The sequence below is a fragment of the Beta vulgaris genome, chromosome 8, assembly GCF_026745355.1.
Source record: "Beta vulgaris subsp. vulgaris cultivar EL10 chromosome 8, EL10.2, whole genome shotgun sequence".
Lineage (NCBI taxonomy): Eukaryota > Viridiplantae > Streptophyta > Magnoliopsida > Caryophyllales > Amaranthaceae > Beta > Beta vulgaris.
The window spans coordinates 60,981,229-61,003,004 of NC_079209.1; the positions used below are offsets into that span (position 1 = coordinate 60,981,229).

General features: G+C 35.6%; 1 protein-coding gene across 1 annotated transcript; it reads left to right on the forward strand.

Moving 5' to 3' along the window:
- Positions 1–632: 632 nt before the first annotated feature.
- Positions 633–13,223, forward strand: LOC104902376 (galacturonokinase). The gene is made up of 14 exons (XM_010690136.4): positions 633–1,016; positions 2,701–2,814; positions 3,231–3,302; positions 5,346–5,389; positions 6,072–6,222; positions 6,963–7,028; positions 7,920–7,999; positions 8,808–8,907; positions 10,616–10,788; positions 11,103–11,143; positions 11,240–11,268; positions 12,106–12,175; positions 12,292–12,381; positions 12,825–13,223. The coding sequence occupies exons 1-14, from the start codon at positions 984–986 to the stop codon at positions 13,082–13,084; spliced, it is 1,323 nt and encodes a 440-aa protein (XP_010688438.2). The 5' UTR covers positions 633–983; the 3' UTR covers positions 13,085–13,223.
- Positions 13,224–21,776: the final 8,553 nt, after the last annotated feature.

Genomic DNA, 21,776 nt, shown 5'->3' on the forward strand with positions numbered 1-21,776 from the left:
TTTAGTTGTGTATACGTAAAAAATATAAAAAAGTTATAATTTGATAGTATGTATCGAGACGAATCTAACAAGATTCCACTTGACTATGTTTTTCTTTATATAATGACGATAAATTGGAGTCAAAATTGATCAATAAATAGTGTCGTTTCACCTAATATTTCATTTAAAATAGAACGGAGGAAGTATATTAATTGAATGAGAATGTCGTTCATTTGACTCGACTATTATTCACACATAATTCTTATTATGAACATTAGTAATTGAGAAGAATCAATTAAGATCGCATATGACTATATTTTTCCTTATAAATTGAAAAAAATTGAGAAGATTCTCTCTAAATATATATATTGCCAAGATTCAAAGTGAGAAAGAAAAGAAAAAGAAAGAGGGAGTACTACCTAAACAGAAGACAAACCACATTCAATATCGAAACAAATGTCATTAATTTTCTTATACTATCGAAAGGTAACACGGCAAAAGTACCTTTTAAATATTGAGTTTTCTTATAATATTTTAATGCGAATGGCAAACAAAAATACATATCAAGTTCGGACAAAAATATTATCCGTGGCAATGCTCGGGCCCAATTAATTTATTTTAAAATGAGTAGTTGGATGAGGGGTCAAGATTCAGGTAGCCAGGTAGGTGATTAAGCAATTATTCATTGAGATTCATTGAAGGTGACAATTATGGCTTTTTGGACAGTTCACTGGAAATTAGAGCGAAAAATGGACTTTTTAACTGATTTCCAGGGTTCACTTACACTCTCTTCTCTTTCCATTTTCGCATAAAATTACAATTATCAATTTATCTCTCTCTTTCACACTATAATTTCTTCCAATAAATGTATTTTAGATCTATGCAGTAAAAGGAGGAAAACCCAAAAAAAGAAAAAGGGATATTGTATATTGAAGAAAGTTGGGTTTTTTTTTTGGGTTTATTGTTTTCTTTTTAAATTTATTTTCTTTGTGGCAATTTTGGATATGGGTGGATTTTCATGGCCATTGGAGACAGAGGTGAGGATCCAATTTGTTGTCTTTTGTTCAAAAGATTGTTTCTTTTGTTGTTGATTTCTGGAATTGTTTATTTCATATGCATTTTATTTGAGTAATTCTTATTATGATCCTTTCATTTGTTTAGTTTTGTAGCTAGGATTTCAGTTTGATATGGGGGTTATGTTTGATGCTTTAGTTTTTGTAAACTTTGTTCTACAATATATAGTTAAGATTCACTGAAATTTGTTTAATGTAGCTGAACAAAATGAGATGGATTGTTTTACAAGGGTATTGGGATTCTGACTTTGTTTTGCATTTCTTTTTTTGATGTTCCTCAGTGTTTAGGCTGTTAAGCATCACTAATTTGTGTGATTTCTTTTGGGTAGGATCATTGTGTGTGAATTGGAGATAACTGCATTAACCCATTGGGTACAAAGCTTAGATGGTACACACGCTAGATAACAAGCCAAATGTACATAGATTACAAGTCAAATGAACACATGTACATGGATAACAAGCCAAATGAACATATGTACACCTCTATTGGTACATGCTCATTGGTATTGGTCTTTTTTTTTTTTTTTGACTTAAAGCGACGATTTCATTAGTGCATAATCAAGTTAGGGTTTACAACACAATTACTTGGGTCATTTAAGTTTGTACCCGAGTAGTAGTCTAGCAAAATAAGTTTATAACAATCCGGGGGGGGGGGGGGTTTCAAAATACATTCAAATTCAAAACAACTACGAATGTCTTCTCTTGCACGCTTTGCCAACTCGTCAGCAGGGGTGTTGGCTTCTCTTCTTTCATGGATAAGCTGACCTCCGTCCCGGTCTAGGAGTATCCTGCACATTTTAACTATTCTGGTTAGATCATCTTTTCTTTCTTCCCTGGAATTGATTTCCGACACAGCTTTGCTACAATCTGAGGCGATGGTGTAGTTTGTCCAAGCTTCTTCCCGGGCCCATTGTAGGCCGAGAAGTATAGCTTGAATTTCTGCCACTTTGCTGTTCTTACAAAAACACTTGGCCTTAAAGCCTTTTATCCATCCACCCGAACTATCTCTGCAAAGACCTCCTATACTTGTTACAAGGTTAGTGACCAAAAATGAAGCATCGACATTGGTATTGGTCTTTGTGTACATAATTTAGTGCTTCATGTTCATCGTGCATCTTCATACGGACGTGTGAATGTACTAATTTGGCCATTGGGTAGATTACACACTCATAATGGATAATTAAACAATGTTTGTTGGGGCTGAATTTGATCGCGTGTCTTGAATTCTATTAGTACTGGGTAAATTACCCACTGAGAAGACCAAGTTTTATCATGTGTAACTTGTAAGTGTAACTTTTGCAATGTTTGGCGATGACTCAAGATATTATTAATATTTGGAAAGAAACCTATGCAAATGAGTCAGTATTGTAGTTCGTAGTATAGTAATTGATGCATGAACACAATCAATTGATACATGAACACAATCGGCTACCTAGTTTTTTTAGATTACTCCAAATTTATACCATTTGAATGTACCAATTTTACCCTTTTTTGTTGTTTGCGGGGGTTAAGCAAATTAGGTAATACTTTGTGAATTATTATCATTATAATCTTTTAAGGTTTTCTTTGGAATAGTTCCTTTTTTTTACGACTTAAGGACTACTGAATCTTTTTTATTGTACTTTAAGCTTCAAAGTTTTTCCTGCAGTTGGATGACTTAAGGAAGGTAGTGGCTGCAATGGCTCGAAGAACTACAGAGGAAGTTAGGGTGGTTGTTTCTCCATACAGGATTTGTCCTTTGGGAGCGCACATTGATCATCAGGTAAACTCAAATTTGGTCTTTTTTTATTAAAAGGACTATATTGTTGCAATAGGAAGTAGAATTACTCGTTAACTCATATATATTATGTTTCCTGCTTCTGATTTACCTGATATTTTAACTATGACTAGCTGACTGTGCTAAAGAGTAAAGAATCCCTGTTCGGTAGTATTTTCAGAATCATGGAAGGGATAGTGCTTGTAGCGGTGTAGCCTTGTACCTTATTTAATGTTTTCAAATTCCTCTCCATCATGCATTTGTATTAAGCAGTGTACATGAAATTGATATTCACATATATGATGTTGAGAAGAACACAATGGTCTAATTTCTGATTACTTATTGCTTTTGTATGGCTGAGTAATGGATGCTGCTATTTCGATGTAGTGAACTCAGTACTGTCATTGATATATTCTTATTAGGGTGGAGCTGTTTCAGCTATGACGATAAACAAGGGAATTCTTCTAGCATTTGTTCCTTCTGGAAATCCTGAGGTATGTCGTCTGTTACTTTCATAAGAATGTCAGATATTTTGGAATGTCTTGTGCTCTTACAAATGTAAACTTCTACTTAGTTTAACTTGCGGGGGGGGGGGGGGGGTTGGGGGGGGGTTGGGTCTGGTTCTTAGAGCTCCGGAGTGATCAGGTTTAACTTATTGGAGACCGTAAAAAAAAATCTTTTAGACTGGAAGTGCAGATTGAGTGGATAGAAGAAAGAGCAGAGGAAATTCAATTGCCTAGTTTGCAATTTGGTATCATGAATTTACCAAATTGCTTGGCTGACAAATAGTGATTTGACGAGCTTTAATTAGTGAAAAAAATTATGGGATTGAGAATTAGTTGAAAGCTAATGAGGATCTGATGAACTTTAGATCTTAATGGATGATTATATAAAGAAGTATTACTTTGTGATGCAGTAATAAAATGAAATATGGATCTGGTCTTTTCCTATCAAACTCTGGGGTCTTCAAAGTTCTCTCAAGTCATGATTATATTACCAATTGTTGAACAGTGGATGCAAATTCTGTTGGCAATGTGGTGGTGCATGTGGAACGCTAGAAACCAGAGAGTTTTGAGGTCAAAGTTTGGCAGTGTCAGGATTCTGATTCTCTCTTCTTAGGTTGTTGTATTGCTCAAGAAAAATGCTTGACTGCCAGAGGAGCTAGTCTTTTCTTCTTTTGTGGATAAATTAGTACACAAGGAGTGTAAAGTATCACACAATACTCTAAGGGAGTGAATACTGATGGTTTTTGTTCTGTCCCTCCATTTTGCATGGGAAACAACTCCATGCTTCTGATGTTATCTTTTTTTTTTTTTTGTAATCCAGGGATAAAAACTTTTTTTGGTAGTCATGACAGCTAGTTGAGGCATCCGACTTCCTGTAGTTGATGCTTAATTGCACGTGTGGTAAGATGCATCCATGAGTCTAAGGGCATGCTTGGATTGGGGGTTTTTCCTTAAGGGGTCATAGGAGATAAACTAAGAAGAATGAAGGTTAGTGGAGGTGGTAGTAAAGGGAATAAGGTACTGGTGGTGTGGGAAGGAGGGAAAAATAGAGGAATTATTTCCCACATTTTAGGGTAATTGTTTCCTTAGGAGACCCACGGTTTAACAATTACAGGATGTCCTAGAAGGGGTTTGGAGATGTCCTATATTGAATGAGAATTGAGAAGGCTTATTCTTTTTCTTTTCGCTTTATTCATGGGTGTGTGATTTGGGAAGGCTAATTGTGTTGTCCATATGAGGTTTTGAGGTAACAATGCAAAGCCTTCGGAGACTCTGTTATAGTCATATTATTCTACGTGCTTCTGGAAGGTGGCTTGTATTCCTGTTCACTGCATTGACCTGAGGGACAATGAATGTCGGTAATCCTTTGGCCCTTCTGGAAGAAACTATTTATATAAGCCCTAGGTTTTGCTGTTTGCATAAAATGATGACTTGCAATCCTGTTATCCTTTTCTTTCTCTGTATTCTTTATAACACCCATGTGATTATTTAAGAGTGCCTGGAAGGAGAAAGTTACCTGCAAGAAGCTGCACCTTCCTTTTCCCATATGTTTAGATACTGAATTGGGTGTAGTATTAGATGGGCAACCTCCTATGAGTTTGGGTTCCCATGAATTATGAATGATGCGTTTATAAGACTTGTGTTAATTTGTGGACTAATCCTCAATCTCACAATTGATATCTAGTAGCTACCGTGATCTTTCTCTTTTGCCTTTTGTAATTCTGATCCTTACAAGAGTATGGTTCATAGGGGCTGCCTTCAGTCCTTTTCTTCAACTGTGGTTTCAAATGTTTGCATATTTCCGCAGAAGCATGACATGAGACATAATCCAAGGGTTTACATTACCTTTCCCCTGATACTGGTAGTGGTGCTCAGTATTGATGAATTTTATGTTTGCGTTTGGGTGGGGGCTTATAAAACAATGTCACAAACGACTGGAAATAGGCACTACATAAGCAATGTTGTCTTTTGTCTCACCTGTTACAAGCAATCTTGTCCTTTGTCTCATTGATGAGTATTTGTTTCATGTAGATGGTATTGCGTTCTGCACAGTTTGAAGGAGAAGTAAGGTTCAGGTAAGAACAAGAATATAATAATTTGTCACTCCTTTGTCTTTCAATCACCCTCATTGTAATTTTATTTTCTTTTATTATTTATTAGAAACTTAACCTGGGGGGTGGTGGTGGTTTTGAGAGGATTATGAAATGTTACAATACCATTTTTTAAGCTTTTGCTTTCCAAAGGGGAGCCATATCAAACTTTGTCATGACTCATGACTCCTTATAGAACTTAGTAATTTACCTTATCTCCATACGGAGTTTCAGTATAGACCATGTCATATGTTTTACCCAACGTATTCCATGTTTTATGCTTCTATCATATAAACATATCTAACTATATGTTATATATAGAAGCTGAACGCCACTTTTTTTGAATGCCAAACGTCTTTGTATTTTTATAGGAAGTAAAATATTTGATGTTACTAACCATTATAATCTTTTTTTAAATTTTTCATAATACTTAATTCGATTAATTATTGTATTGTTGATAACTACACTTCATACAAATAATTCTTTTAACGAAGAAATACATTATTTTCATAAACAAAAAATTTAGCCCGAGTATGAGTGAGCCACAAGTCTAATATAGATTGAATATGCTTTTATCTTGGGGACCTTTTCATCTTCTTCGCTCTCATTATTCCCATAATGCCTTGTGAGCAAGACGTTTTACCCTTTTATTGGATTCACATTCCAGAGTTGATGAAAGTCACCAACCTAAAAAGGCTGGAAAGGCAAATGAAAATATTAATGCCAATGGTTCAGAGAAATTGCAAGAGTGTTGTTGGGGAAGATATGCAAGAGGGGCTGTTTATGCGCTGAAATCTAAAGGGAACATTCTCAATCAGGTTAGAGATACAGCTTTTATGTTTACATGAGGCTTACATTTTACATGCTGTATGTCTTTAATTCCAATCCTCATGTGCTCCTTTTAGATTATAATTATTTCATTTTATCGAAAAAACTAAACCCTTTACCCTTTCCTTTTATCCTTGCAAATTTTTTCTTGAGTGTGTCCTTGACTTTGCTCCTGTATACTACCTGTGTTTTTTTTTCTAATCTATAAAGTTTGACTTATTGCTTGCCAACACAAAACTTTGTCCATTGATATATTTAATTATGAATAACTAAAGATCATAAAATGTTGATATTTCGAAAAATTATGTCGAGATGAGTATATTTTTCCTTGTGTATAAACCACGAATGACGGCCAAGTTGAAGTATGTGAATAGTGTCAAAGTGCAAAGTGTGTAGATTAGATTTAAAAGGAAGGAGTATAATATTATCCATGGACCAAACGTCACTATGAGTTAACTTTAAAATGGTACTTGGGGAATATGATAATATGGCGATGGTGACTTTTTTTCTTTTTTGATCTATACTCATGTAATGCCCAGTTATTTGATTTGGATTGATTAGCTGTTGAGTTTCTTATACCTATACTTGGCTTTCTTCATGGTATTGAATTATTGATTACTGAAGTAGTAAAAGAACTATAACAGCCTGGGTGGTGGAGGTGTGGCGAATTATATGCTATGTGGACTATGAATATCAGCTGGCTAATGTGAGCTAAATGTGTATGTTTCAGGGAATTATAGGGTTGATCAGCGGTTCTTCGGGGCTTGACAGCTCTGGCCTCAGCTCTTCAGCTGCTGTAAGTTGGAAGCTTATTGAGCTCTATGTGCTGACTGATTGACAGAATGATCGATTGTGGAATTTCACTCTGATATCAATAAGTTTTTCAGTTGTTGACTTGCTGGTAGTATTACTGGAGACCTAGGAGAATGATATTATCTTTCCCGTCTTTGGAAAACTTCTGCAACTATCTGATTAAATCTTGCTGACCCATCATATCTATGCCATTCCTTGGCATTTCAGATAGTTGTCCTGTGTTCATGGGTATTGTTTTAGTTGATCTATTTGACAACTGTGGTATATTCTTTATCCGATGATTTACTGGATACAGGATTCTAATAAGAGATATGAAAAATACAAGAATTTGCTGCACATGATTATTAAATTAAGGACATTTTGGACAAGGACCCTTTTTAGTTGTTGTAGGAGATATAGCCCTATAGTCATGAGTAAGTGTTCACAAAGTTGAGCTGACCCTTTGCCCAGGTGCTTGTTCATCTCTTCTCTCTCTGTCTCTCTCTGTGTGAGATAAAACTTTTTCGGGGAGCAGGGTTTTGGGGGGATCTATGAGGTGTTACACGGGCTCATAGAAGCAGATGAAGTTTAAATCCACGTCACAATTCCCATGGAAGCTTTACCTAAAGCTAGTTCATATTCTCCCTAATATCTTATTAAATATTATTGTGTAGGAAGATATTTGATGAAAATTGCTTAAAAAGTCTTGGAGGGAATTTATGACTCAAGCTTGCACACACATCCACATCCGGACACTCGTCTAGCTTTCAGCTGTCATATCTTTCATTTGCCCAGCAATCTCTGATTTTAACTATTTTTCGAATGATTGGCTTAGATATGAAAACTGCTTTTGGGTTGTCCGCGGTATTGATTGGGTAAATTAAGCTGTTTTCAGGTTGGAGTTGCTTATCTGTTGGCTCTGCAAAATGCAAATAGTATATCAGTATCTCCAACAGAAAACATTGAGTATGATCGGTAGGCTTCTGTGCTAATTATTCTACTCCCTCTGTCACAACAGGTTCATTATAATCAACTTTTATGGTCTTCAAGTGTCAATATTGACTATTGGTTCATTGGTGAATGTCTTAAAAAATTCAATAAAATAATAATATAATAGAAGAAACAGACTTTGTCCAAAATCTAAATCCATTACATATAGCTATAAATATACTCATCAAATCTGTCATCTGAAGTTAGAGAATGTCAATGCAGTCAAGGGTGTATTTAACTGTTCGTTTTCTGTTTTGGAAAAATTTGAATTCTAGTTTTGGTAGAGATTAGCGATATTGATAAGTAATGAGAGTCGAGCGATAATCCTTCCCTTGACTGTATGTTCTCATTGGTCTGGTGAATTAAATTGGATCTGATTTTGTGCGAAGTTGGAGGCTACTGGGGAACAGTGAGCTAAGAAGAGCTCCTTAGAGTAGGTGTAGGAGTAAGTGTAGCTGATAGGTCCTACAGGACCGTCGATACATGTGAAGCCTCGTACCTGCATTCCTTAGGCATACGGGAGAACAAGATGATTGTTGATGGGTAATAATACAAAAAGTTGGATAAATAATGTGGATATTACACTTTTTTTTTTTTGGAAAGGAAGGGGGTTGTGAGGGAAAGTAGCTTTTTTTGATTATTATTCATGATTTATATATATATATATATATATATATATATATATATATATATATATATATATATATATATATATATATATATATATATCGTGCATTACTATGCAGTTCTCCTGTGTTAAATTTTTCTGAACATCAGATTCATTCAAATGTAGGCTGATTGAAAACGAATATCTTGGCTTGAACAATGGCATATTGGATCAATCTGCAATACTGCTTTCAAAACAGGGCTGTCTAACCTTCATGGACTGCAAGGTACTTTCAGAGTTTTAGTTCTCCAGTCATTGGTTTGTTTTTTCAGAACTTTATGTTAGAACAAGTGTGCAGCAGTTCACCTGCGAGCTTAGAACCGATATTACTCAGGCTTGATTAAGTATCAGAAACAAGCACTTAGCAAAGTGTATAATTCATCCATTTTCTGTATTTTTTTTTTGGCATGTTATGGACTAATGGTCCACAAAAAGAAATGTCAAGTGTCCACAGGGTTGAGTGATTAATACAACTTAGAAGCTCTTTTTGCTCCTCTCTGGAGTGAGTTAATCTGTGAGACAATTCCTCTCCTTTAGCTTGAATAATGTCACTATTTATTCTGGTATTCTGCGTGCAATCGTTATATTATCCAATTTTTTTTAATGGGAAGAGACTGTCAAATAGCTTGAACTATATGAAGTTTTGGGCTAGTGACAACCACATCCATTGTACACTACACTCTATTTGCTACTCAATTGGTTACTAAGCTAATTCGATACGCCTTTTTAGCTGTCAGTTCTTTCTCCTAGCCTCCTAGATTTATACATATGTTTAGGGGAGCGAAATTGGATGAATCTGCAGTGACTCCTTCAGCCGGCGTCAATTATAAGTTATAATTTTTCTTGAACTTGACAGCCTCAATGATGTTGTGAGATATTTGCCAAAAAAAGGCGATTACAACTTGTGCAGCTTTTTCATATATGAATTTTAGATATACTAAGTACTTCAATAAAAAAAAAAATCCGCTTTTGTGAGGAGGCGGCTCTCCAAGGTGCCTCCACATACTTTACCTATTCACACTTCTCTAAGGGATGTATCATTGTTGCTCCTTTGACTACTAGTTCACTTGCATGACTGTAAGTGAGGGCCTTTGTCTTTTGTTATTCTTTTTGCTGGACAAGACGAAGTTGTTCTGGCTTCTGCAGCTGCTATTTAGCAGGAGGCAAGGTGGAGCAACAATGGAAGCCATTAACTCAGGCGCCAAACCCATACAAGGTCTGGCGAAGCAAGTGAGCTAGAATTTAGGATAGGAGATGTGATCTAAGTTTCAGAAGTTAGACCCTGATAACTAGTACTAGAGAAGTATTCGCTTAGGGAACAAATGCCAAGATAAGTTGAAATTACATAGGACCACAATACAACGCCAGATCCTCACAAATTCAAGTGCTACTAGAAAGGGACTACTCGATGTGAAGCTGGACTTTAATTGATTGATAATACCCCAGAAATAGTCTTAATTACAAGATAGCAAATAGTTAGATTGCGGTTTTTCCTAGTAGATGCTCCTGTGACGGAATACTATATGAGATCTAGGTTTGGCTTGGGGGATCACTCGCTGTAAGCACCCAAAAATCATGGCTTTGAGGCCTAGAAAGCATTAGAATACAGGCTAAAACATGGAAAGACATGGCGGATATGTACACTTTTTCCACTCTTTGAAAATTCCATCAGAGATCAAAATATTACAGCTTGCTGTTCTCTTGAATGGTGCATTTTTAAGAACCACTGGTGATATGTCATATGCAGTTTGATTTTACTTGGACTGTGAATCTACCTTTATTTATTGTATTAGTCTAGATTCTGGTGTGTCTGTTTCTCACTGAAACTATCTTATACTTCTTTGCATAGGTATCGTCGTGTTATATCTTCTACTCAAATTAGTTGATTTCACAACTTCATTACTATTCTCTGGGTTCAACATTTATTTTTACAGACCAAAGAATACAAGCTTGTAAAATCTTCAAATTTGAAAGAGAACACAAGTGGAGTGCATAAATCATACAAGATATTGTTGGCATGTTCTGGTTTGAAGCATGCTTTGACTAGTGGCGTTGGGTATAATCGCCGAGTTGCTGAATGTCGAGAGGCAGCAAGAGTTCTTCTTGAGTGAGCATTCATTCTTTCATGATATCATTCCCCTTTGTTACCTTTTATTCTTTTGCATTTTACCACAAATTCATTATTATTTAAACTAAGAGAATGTCACCTTCTGCATTAAGTTTAGTTCATTGGAGAAGAAAGTGATGACTAAACTGAGTCTGTTATTTCGTTTGGAGCACTCAAACTCAGTGGTAGATTATTATTTTCATCAGACAATGGAGACGTCTTTAATGTTGCCACTCAAATCAATGTTTTCTGTTATGCCTTTATCTGCAGCAGTAACCCTCATTAGTTTGCTGTCTGCTCTTTATACATTGCAGTGCTGTTGGGAAGCATGAATTAGAGGCTGTTCTATCCAATGGTCAGGATATGCTCATATTGTTCTTTTGAAGTATACTGGAATCTTTATTGTTGACGTTATCAGTAATTCTAATGCCCAGTTCTCTTGCTCGAACAGTTGAACGAGAAGTTTATGAAGCTCACAAGGTAGTCCGTCTCTCAGTCACACACCTACTCATGTACTGTTTATTTAGTCGTGGTAATCTGTTATGTGCAGTGCAAAGACAAGAAAGATATATAACAAAAAACATATGTGCTTAGCATAGATTTATAGATTGACTGTATTAGAAAGAGAATTGATTATCCAGGTACATTCCAGTTCGCTCTCGTAATGATGTTATTTACCCCTCTGTCCTATCAAGGCTTGTGAATACGTCTTGGGATATGACTGATCCCAAAAGTGTTTAGGACCAACGATTAAGGGCCACTGAGTATTTGGGAGAAGTTACAGAACATTGATTTTGTGGAAACTGCAAGAAGACCTGATTAGCGTTCTGCTACAGAACAGAATAACTTATAAAAAAGCAGTTGTATCTGTTGAGGAAAGGATAAGAAGCAGTCACAACCAACTGATATTATCTATAAATTAATTATGATATAACCAATAGAAAAATTTGAATGGACCCAAAGCACAATAGCTTATTATTGTGCACCCGGGTATCTTATGATATAATCTGTTTTTAATTGATATAGTCAGTTTTTGTATGATATGGAATAGTTATTTTTTTTAATATAGTCGGTTTTTGTACAATATAGTCGGTTTTCTATGATATTGTCAGTTCATGCTCACAGTAAATTATTGTGAACCTGGTCCACCCAAGACTTGCTGTAAAACCAAAAAATTGAGTAATTATATGCAGGTTTATCTCTTGATGCAGGTATCGAGAAATGGAAGGAAGCCTAACACAAGCTAAATATATTCAACATTCTAAGATTTCAAAACATATTCAGGCTGTTAAATTATCTTTTCGTAATGATTTGTAGGATAAGCTGGACCCTCTTCTTGCTCGGAGAGCAGAGCATTACTTCTCGGAGAACATGCGTGTAATGAAAGGTAGTCCTCCAATTGCAACTTGTGTTAGATCACAGCTGTTTAATTTTCTCTCCAGGCTTGTTCCATGCATGAACATTAATATATATTTTGCCTTTGTTTACCATTATTTGCTCTAGGAGTTGAAGCATGGACTTCAGGTCGGATGGATGATTTCGGAAAATTAATTACAGCCTCTGGTCGAAGTTCAATTCAGAATTATGAATGTGGTATGAATCATATCATTTGTTTTGCTCTATTCATTGATGATAATTGCTTTATGTTATGCATATTCAGAATTATTGCTACACAATTCTTCTTTAGAACTTTGAGTCGACTTGCTGATATCATACCATCATCATACCAATTTTGGTCTTCCTCAAGGATTTGTAGTTGATGATGTCATTAAGGTTAATGTAGGAAAGTTCAAATTATAATAATACTAAATTTAGAATGCGACCTGTTATTTTCGGACGACCTCAGAAATACCACCATTTTTTTTGAATTCTTAGTTTTATCCACCCATAGTTATCGTTGTTGTTATTGCTTGTTGAGAACTCCGTGTTGTAGTGTTAATAACACGAACTCCTGACTGCCGTTTCTAATAATGCATGGAAGTTGAGTACTCTTAACCTCACCTCAAATGGGTGATGTTTGTGTGATAATGTTTCAGGGTGCAAACCTCTGATAGAGCTTTATGAAGTTCTTGTGAAGGCTCCTGGTGTATTAGGAGCCAGGTTTAGTGGCGCTGGGTTCCGAGGCTGCTGCATTGCGTTGGTCGATGCGGATCTTGCATCAGAAGCCGCTTTGTTCGTAAAAGCCGAGTACAATAAGCTTGAGCCTGAGTTGGTTGGCAAGATAACTCAAGAAGGAGAAGCTGCAGTTTTGATTTGTGAATCTGGGGATGGTGCTCGTGTAATTACTGCCACATAACTTGCTACTTCTTCATTATCTTTTCTTTATTACATCCTTATTCACTCAATCTGCTTATTCTTTTATTATTGAGTGCATTCTATCAATTTACATGTAGCTGAATCATATCTTATATCATTTGTTTTAATTGTTTAGAAAACTCTGTTTTCTTCCCCTGCCCTGCTTGGGTGGTTTTTTTTTTTTTGACAGGTGCTTGGGTTGTTACTATGTCTACATTAATAAAATGTGATATTTCTTTCTTTAATATGTGGTTGCAACATGCTGTCAAAACTTTTACTTTGGCCAGAATTTTTTTATTTTTTTTTACAACGAAAAATCATGCATTAATGAAAAGATGATGTACAACCTAATGCTAATACAACAAAAATTAAAGCAAACAAACAAACGTAAAGGAGTTTTATGAGCTTGTACATTTCATCTAAAACAAAAACAAGCAAGAACGATAATAACTCGCGTAGGAAGAGATCTTGTGATGGTGGAGTCAAACCTCGGATGGATGACGGAAATGGTAGAAGAAGCAGATGAAGTTCACGATCCGGACAACGAACAACCAACGACGAGCGTCGCGGCTCGCCACATGAGCAATCCCAACAATATGCTATCGCTTGGGATTTTGGGCTCATGATCTTTGGAAGAGTCACGTTCCGGTGTGACTCATTACTCTCACTCGAAAGTATTTCAGGATTCTCCATAAAGAAGGAGAAACGTAGATGAGTGGGCGTGCTGAAAACCCCTAGATGCAACTGGGGTGCTGCCTTTAGATTTGCAGTTGACAAGGCAAAGATCATTAAGATCAATGCCAAGCTAGAAAGAGAGCTAAACAAGGTGAGTTCTCGAACACACTTCCGGTTTGGAAAACCGGGAAACATACGTCCCAACCATGAAATACTTTCATCGCCTCGTTCATACTCACAAACTTGAGTCACTTTTTCCCTCAGTTGAGATTCCAAAAAACCGACATATGTTACTATTACAACCTTGAACCACCAATCTCTATCTAACTTACAACAACTTATTAATGTCCACAACCAACCACAGACAATTTCATTACCAACTCGAAAACAACACACTCCTATTATTCAGAGATTTAACACACATTTTAAGGAAAAACCAAACATACTAACATCAAACTACTAGTTTGAAAGCTTAACAACCAAGGGGAGGGGGGGGGAGGGGGAGGGGGAGGGGGAGGGGAAGCCCGACACTAATAGGGGGAAGGAAAAAGGGGAGCCCGACACTAACTGGGGGAGGGGAATGGGGAACCCGATACTAAACTAAACACACGTAACTGGGGAAGGGGAAGGGAACTGCCTAAAACTAACACTACAGGAGAAAGGGGGAGGGGAATACTCGACACACAGGGGAACCGACCGGGGACTGGGGAGGAGGGACCGACGAAACCACGGCGACTGAGGACTGGGGAGGAGGGACCGACGAAACCACGACGACTGGGGATTGAAGAACCGACAGGGGAGGGGGGAAACGACAGAACAGGGGAGGGAGAACCAGGGGACTATGGTGGGGGACCTTGGAACAAAAAACAACGGCAGAGGAGGGGAAAGAACACGGGGAGGAGGAGAAGACCAGACAGATACAACGACGACCGGGGAGGGGGAAGAACGCGGGATGGAGGAGAGGGGACAAACCTCAGACACGACGACAAGGGAAGGGAGAGACTCGAAACTTAACTACGGCAAAGGAAGGGGAAGGCTAGTTTTTGGTTAGCGAGTATTGGCCAGAATATTTTGGGGGGAGTTATATGGAGGTACAAATCAACATATGTTGCTTCTTATTATTCTTTTCATAAAAAAACATAATCTACATGTTGAAAATGAAGTGCATACTTATATCAATGTGTGTATATTTTGTTTGAAAATCAGGTTAATTTCTTTTAAAGAGTCAAAGTCGAGTACGCTGGAAGGGGAAAATGGGGAATGCCATCTTAGGTTCCAAATTTGGCATGGATGTCATACATTTTTATAAAGTCTTTTTTTATGATTATAATTTATAGGTATGTTCACTTTGTTTGATATAAGGTGACCTAGTTTAAACTTATTATACTTATAATGTGGTTTATTTTGATTTTTTTGGTTTCATCTTGTAATGTGAGTGAACTTCCCACTCCATGATATGTTTTTCCCCGGGGTGGAGGAGAGGATTGTTTGATATGACGTCAATCTGGGCGTTGTTGATGTACAAACACAGCAAGTCAAGTATATGTTTTTATACTTTGTGTTCAGATGCGCCAACCCGGGGAAAACACTTTCCGACACTTGTTGGTTGGGGATTGACTTATGTTCGTTCGAGACTGCGGACTCCAAGTTCATGATGTACTTCATTGTTCTTGGAATGTTGACCCGCCGCCACTCAGGCTGAAGGAATATGTCCTTAGACATCCCGACAATTACTAAATATAAATAGGAATGTTATTATGAAGATAATAAAGTTAATTATTTTCTTAATGGGGTTATATTTTTTTTTTTTGAAATGATTGAAATATGGGTTGATGTTGTATATAATCTTGGATTTTTAGGTCGTTGGTTTTGGGTGATATGAGTTCTGCTATTTTTGCTGAATGGGTTATGGGTTATGGGTAATGAGTTTTTTTTTGGTGTTGGTTATGTTCAGCCCCTCAAACCTCAAGGTGAAGCTCAACAGCTTACCGGACGACTGTATCTGGTTAAGCTTGAAGAAGATGAAATAAAAGGTTGATCATTTGAGTGATTTGTATAACGTGAATTATACAATTCTATTGATTTCAGTTGACTTGTGATTAATTGTTATAATTGTATTTCCGGCAATTTTTTAAATTTGGAACCTCGCTTTGGTTGAAATTGGTTTTGTAATTTAGAAAGGGAAGGGGTAAAACAATCTATTCAAATGGGGACACCATAGCTTCATTTCCCTTATATAATAGAGATAAATAGTAGAAATCTACTTGCTATGAACTACTATTGAAATTGTGTACACCTTTATATTATTATATTTATTTATAATATCTTTTTATTTGATCGATTTTGCATGCTAATAGTGGAGGTGATGCAAAGACTATGAAGTTTGAAATCAACTCACCGTTGAGAAATATGTTGGTCATGGAGTGTATGAAGGGAGGAAGAGTTGTGGGTTTTTCAATAGTCCGAGATCCTTTATTGAGGCAGAGACATCACATTTTGATAATATTGAAGAACTGATACAACTTACGTCAAACAACATTTTTATTGTCACGGTTGAGGACGTGATTGAGAATCCTGATTATCTTCCATTGTTGATGGTAGAACACGTTCAACAATCACTTCTTTTCTCAATATGGAGTTAGCTTCATTTCTTAGTCGAAACAACTCGGATGACAGTACATCTAAATCAAGGTCTTTTTGGTGAAAATGAGATTAATAAAATTCTCTTAGGTCTTGACCTAGTTGAAAACCATGATTGGAGTGTAACAATCGATGATGAAGTGCATAAGAGAATCTTCAAGAAAGTCTTTGATCGATCATAATCACTAAATGTCAAAGCTTACTTCACTTCTATTCTTTACGAGATCGTCTGGTACATGACAAATTGATATAATCATGCCAATGATTATTATTATCGCACGCGAAATGATCCAAATGTTTGTCTATCCTTATTTTTTTATATTAATGAAGAAAGAGTTTCTTCTTCCCTACCTTTATTTGGTGTTTAATTATGCTTCTCATTAAAAGCACTCAGTGGAGATGAGATTGAAGTATCCCTTAGGCATTGTTTCTCATTTATCTATATCGAGTTGTATGGCGCACTCTGTTAATGTGCTACTACTGAGGCGTTAGAGTAAATAACTTGAAAGTAATTAGTTTACACCTTACCTCTAACATTATTAAAAAAAAAATTATTCCCTTGACTTGACATGATATTTCACTTTTCAGCAAAATACTCATTACCAGATCTTTTAAAAAATGGTCAAGTTCGTATTTTCTTTTTTGTTCCGAAAATTATTTTTGGTTCGACAATTATTTTTGGTCTGCAATTTTCTTTTGGTCCAAAAATTATTTTTGGTCCGAAATTTTTTATTTGGTACTACGTCAATCTGGGCGTTGTTGATGTACAAACACAACAAGCCAAGTATATGTTTTTATAGTTGGTGTTCAGAGGCGCCAACCCGGGGAAAACAGTTTCCGACACTTGTTGGTTGGGGATTGACTTATGTTCGTTTGAGACTGCGGACTCCAATCTGGGCGTTGTTGATGTACAAACACAGCAAGTCAAGTATATGTTTTTATACTTTGTGTTCAGAGGCGCCAACCCGGGGAAAATAGTTTCCGACACTTGTTGGTTAAGAATTGACTTATGTTCGTTCGAGACTGCGGACTCCAAGTTCATGCTGTACTCCATTGTTCTTGGAATGTTGACCCGCCGCGACTCAGGCTGAAGGAATATGTCCTTAGACATCCCGACAATTACTAAATATAAATAGGAATGTTATTATGAAGATAATAAAGTTAATTATTTTCTTAATGGGGTTATATTTTTTTTTTGAAATGATTGAAATATGGGTTGATGTTGTATATAATCTTGGATTTTTAGGTCGTTGGTTTTGGGTGATATGGGTTCTGCTATTTTTGCTGAATGGGTTATGGGTAATGAGTTTTTTTTGGTGTTGGTTATGTTCAGCCCCTCAAACCTCAAGGTGAAGCTCAACAGCTTACCAGACGACTGTATCTGGTTAAGCTTGAAGAAGATGAAATAAAAGGTTGATCATTTGAGTGATTTGTATAACGTGAATTATACAATTCTATTGATTTCAGTTGACTTGTGATTAATTGTTATAATTGTATTTCCGGCAATTTTTTTAATTTGGAACCTCGCTTTGGTTGAAATTGGTTTTGTAATTTAGAGATGGATTAGTGAGTACGATGTACTTGCAAACACTAACCTCTCAAGTCTCAACTAGGGTCTACTCTCTAAGGATTTGTGCAGCTCAAATTACTTGGTCTATGCTAACAGCAAGGATATAGTAGAATATTTTTTTTTGTAAAATGTGGGATGGGAACCTCGTGGTACTTAATAGTTATTACACAAGACATAAATTCTAATGGTTTTGAAATAATTTTTGTGTGGTGTGCACGAGACATGTAAGCATTTGTTATGATTTTCACGTGTTTGTATGATGCTACTGAATTTTAAATCTCTTTTGATTTAAAACACTTTATGTTTACGACTCCTTCAAGTTGAGACTTAATTTTCTTGATTCATCTTTGAATTTATTGTATTGGACTAGCTTGTGTCTGAATGCCCTCAGGGTTATAATTGAATGTGTCCATCGGTGATGATAATGTAAAAGGTGAACCACCAAAGGTAAATAATTCTGATATATTTATGTTATTGAATGCTAATTTGTAGTCTTGTACAGAGGATTTGTTGGTGATTGAAGTTAGGAGAATTCAGAAATATGTCACATTAGATGTTCATTTTCATTTTATTTAAATTGTTCTAAATATGTGAAAGTTTAATTTGAGATGATATGCAAGTGTATAAACTTCAATTTGTTTGATTGCTCTAGTGGTTCTGAATGTGATCTTTGATGGATTGTTGTTTTTTACAGTTCGACAGCAGCATGTTTCCTGTGGATATTTTGACTGAAGGGAACAAGTACAGTATTTTGGCTCTGTAAACCAGATGGTGTTTTCGATGCTCTTTAAATCTTTGCTTACTTACTACTTGTATCTTCTTTATTTATGTCCTTCCAACTTCCAATGTTTATGTACTAGATTGTTGATGATAAAGTGATGTTAGAAGACAATCATCTGCACATTTGGTATGAATTATGGAAATGGATTGTAATTTGTAATGGAAACAAATAGAATGTATCGTACTATCGTTACTACGAAATGGGATGTCTGTGGTTTCGGACTTTTATCTAAATCCAATCTCAAAAAACAGCAAAAGAATATGAAATCTACACAACTACACAAGGGGATAAAATAAGGTGTTATCCTTTGTTTGATACTCATATCATATGAGTTACTTATGGATAAAAGTGGATAAGTGACAAATTATCATTACATTCTTACTATCTTTGGTCTCTGTTTTCTTAGTTTCATGTAGGCTAGAAGTGTAATGTTGGTTAACATTCTTCCCTTTATTCATGTATTAAATTAATCCCCTAGGTATGAAATTTGAGAAATAAGACTAGTTTTTATCCTTGTCCCGTTCCCTATGCTAAATTCTATCCCTATAATAAACATTACTATTTGTCTATTCGTATTCCCTCAAAGTCACAAAGTACATGGTTACATAGGCATTTAAGAAATCTGAGAGGCAACGAGAGAATAAGGGTTTATTTAGGGTTTCTTTCCAAAATAAATTCCGTCAAAAAATGTGGTGTTTAGAGGCTTGGTTGGACGTGCAAATGAGGGTATTTTTGTAGACCTTATAATTAGGAATTGCGACAATCACGTCATTTGACTTGGCACCTTGTATAAACGCAGGGGTCCATCGTGATCTTAGTTTTGAGAGTCGACGTTTGGGTCATTGAGTTGCGTTTGCCGAAGCTGTCTACCTCTGTTGTTCGCGGCCTTTGCTGCTCTGCGACTGCTCATTTTGCTTAATTAGGTTAATTACTTGGGAGTTACTCACTAAATCTTCTAGAAAATCATGCTAAAAATGATTTTTTAAGATGTTTTTCTTATATTTTGAATTTAAATTAATTTTATTATCCTTGAAATTTTTTAAGAAAAAAAAATTAAAGAATACATTTTCGAGCTAAAAAATGTATAGAAAATAGAAAACCAGCTCGAAAAATTAAGGAAAACGCATCGAAAATTGCCGCTTATCTTTATTGAGTTACAATGACTTTTAGAAAATCAAAATGAGCTCCTAAAATGTCCTATCGCACATGGAAATGTGAATGTCCATAAAAAATTAGTATTTTAAGCGTAGCTCGTTTTTTATTCGTGTTTGACCAACTACAACTCAGGCATAGTCCAATCATCGAACTGCAAATTAGGGGAGTCATTTTTAGATGTCTACAACAGCACATTTCACTATCACCCATTCGACCGCTACTTGGACAGCGCCGGGTAAAAAACTAATATTTATAATTTACATCTTTAATCATGTATTAGTAAAAATAATACAATTTTACAATTCTTTAAAGAAGACCACACACGAAACACGAATCCACATGAATACATTTTTCTTAAGTATGAAAATTGTTAATTTTTTATAATTTATATTTTAAGTACTCATTTAGATGATTCAAAGAAAACCCCACATTCACATGATTTTTTTTTGTATATATTAGAAATTAATTAGAAGATTTTTTTTAAAAATAATTGTGAATAATACGAAAATTCTAACCAAAAGACAAGCATACTTAAAAAGATATTACATATGTGATATGTTTGCTAAACATTTATGGTTTGAAAAAGAAAATAAAATCACAAATGTAATATGTCACATATGTAATAATGCTATTATCCTGCTATCCTACTATTCACTACAACTTCCACTCCCAGCTGACGGTTAAGAGCTCGAGACTTCTTCAACCCTACATTTCACCTTCTTCGCTTCTTGCTATACGAAATTGACAAGGTAAGTTAATTCATGCAATCCAAATTTTTCTTCAAAGTTTAATGCATTTTGTTAGGCCTTAGATTTTGCTCTAAATTGGTGTTTTTTTGTTTGTTTTGATTATAATGCTACTTTTGCTCTTAATATTGGTGGTGGGGTTTCTTTAATTAGAATATTTAGGATTGGATCCCTTGTGGGGTACATGAGAGAAAGACAAAGGCTTTTCCTTTGCTATTTAATTGTATAATAATCATATAATTTCTGCTCGTTTTATGTATAATACTAACATTGTATACTAGTATGTTTCTTGTTTGATTTTTGTTTTGTTTTGTTTTGTGTAAACACTATTTTACTCAGTTGTATGGTCAAGTTCGTATTTTCTTTTTTGGTCCGAAAATTATTTTTGGTTCGGCAATTATTTTTGGTCTGCAATTTTCTTTTGGTCCAAAAATTATTTTTGGTCCGAAATATTTTATTTGGTACTACGGCAATCTGGACGTTGTTGATGTACAAACACAACAAGTCAAGTATATGTTTTTATACTTGGTGTTCAGAGGCGCCAACCCGGGGAAAACAGTTTGTTTCTTGTTTTGTTTTGTGTAAACATTAAAAATTTATATATTTTTGTTGTTTGTACACAGTGACATATTTTGTCTGCAAATGGAAGAACATGAGCATTTTGAAGATTGTTTTAGTATAGCAATTAAGTTGTATACTGAGAGTAAGTTTGAAGAAGCTTTAGAAGTTATTAAAGATTCGGGGTTAGATTTCAAAAACCATTATCAATTGGGAGAGATTAGATATAATTGTTTAGTAGAACTAGGACAAACCAAACTCGCTAACGAGAGTCTCGCACAAAATTGTATTGAGGTAGCAGTAGGATTGATGAGAAATCTGAAATTTAAGGATGCGTTGCACCAAATCGAAACAAGTGGCTTAGATTTCACTTCTCATTCGCAATTGTCAGAGTTACACAACTTGTGTTCAATTGCACTAGAAGGAGTGCCACGTGTCAGAGAACTTGCTAAAGAAGTGTACAAGTTACATAATGCTGATAATCATAAGGAAGCTTTGGCATTGATTGAAGGTTGTAGATTTAATCTTGATATTCACCTTAATTTGTTGGATATCAAAACGCGTTGTT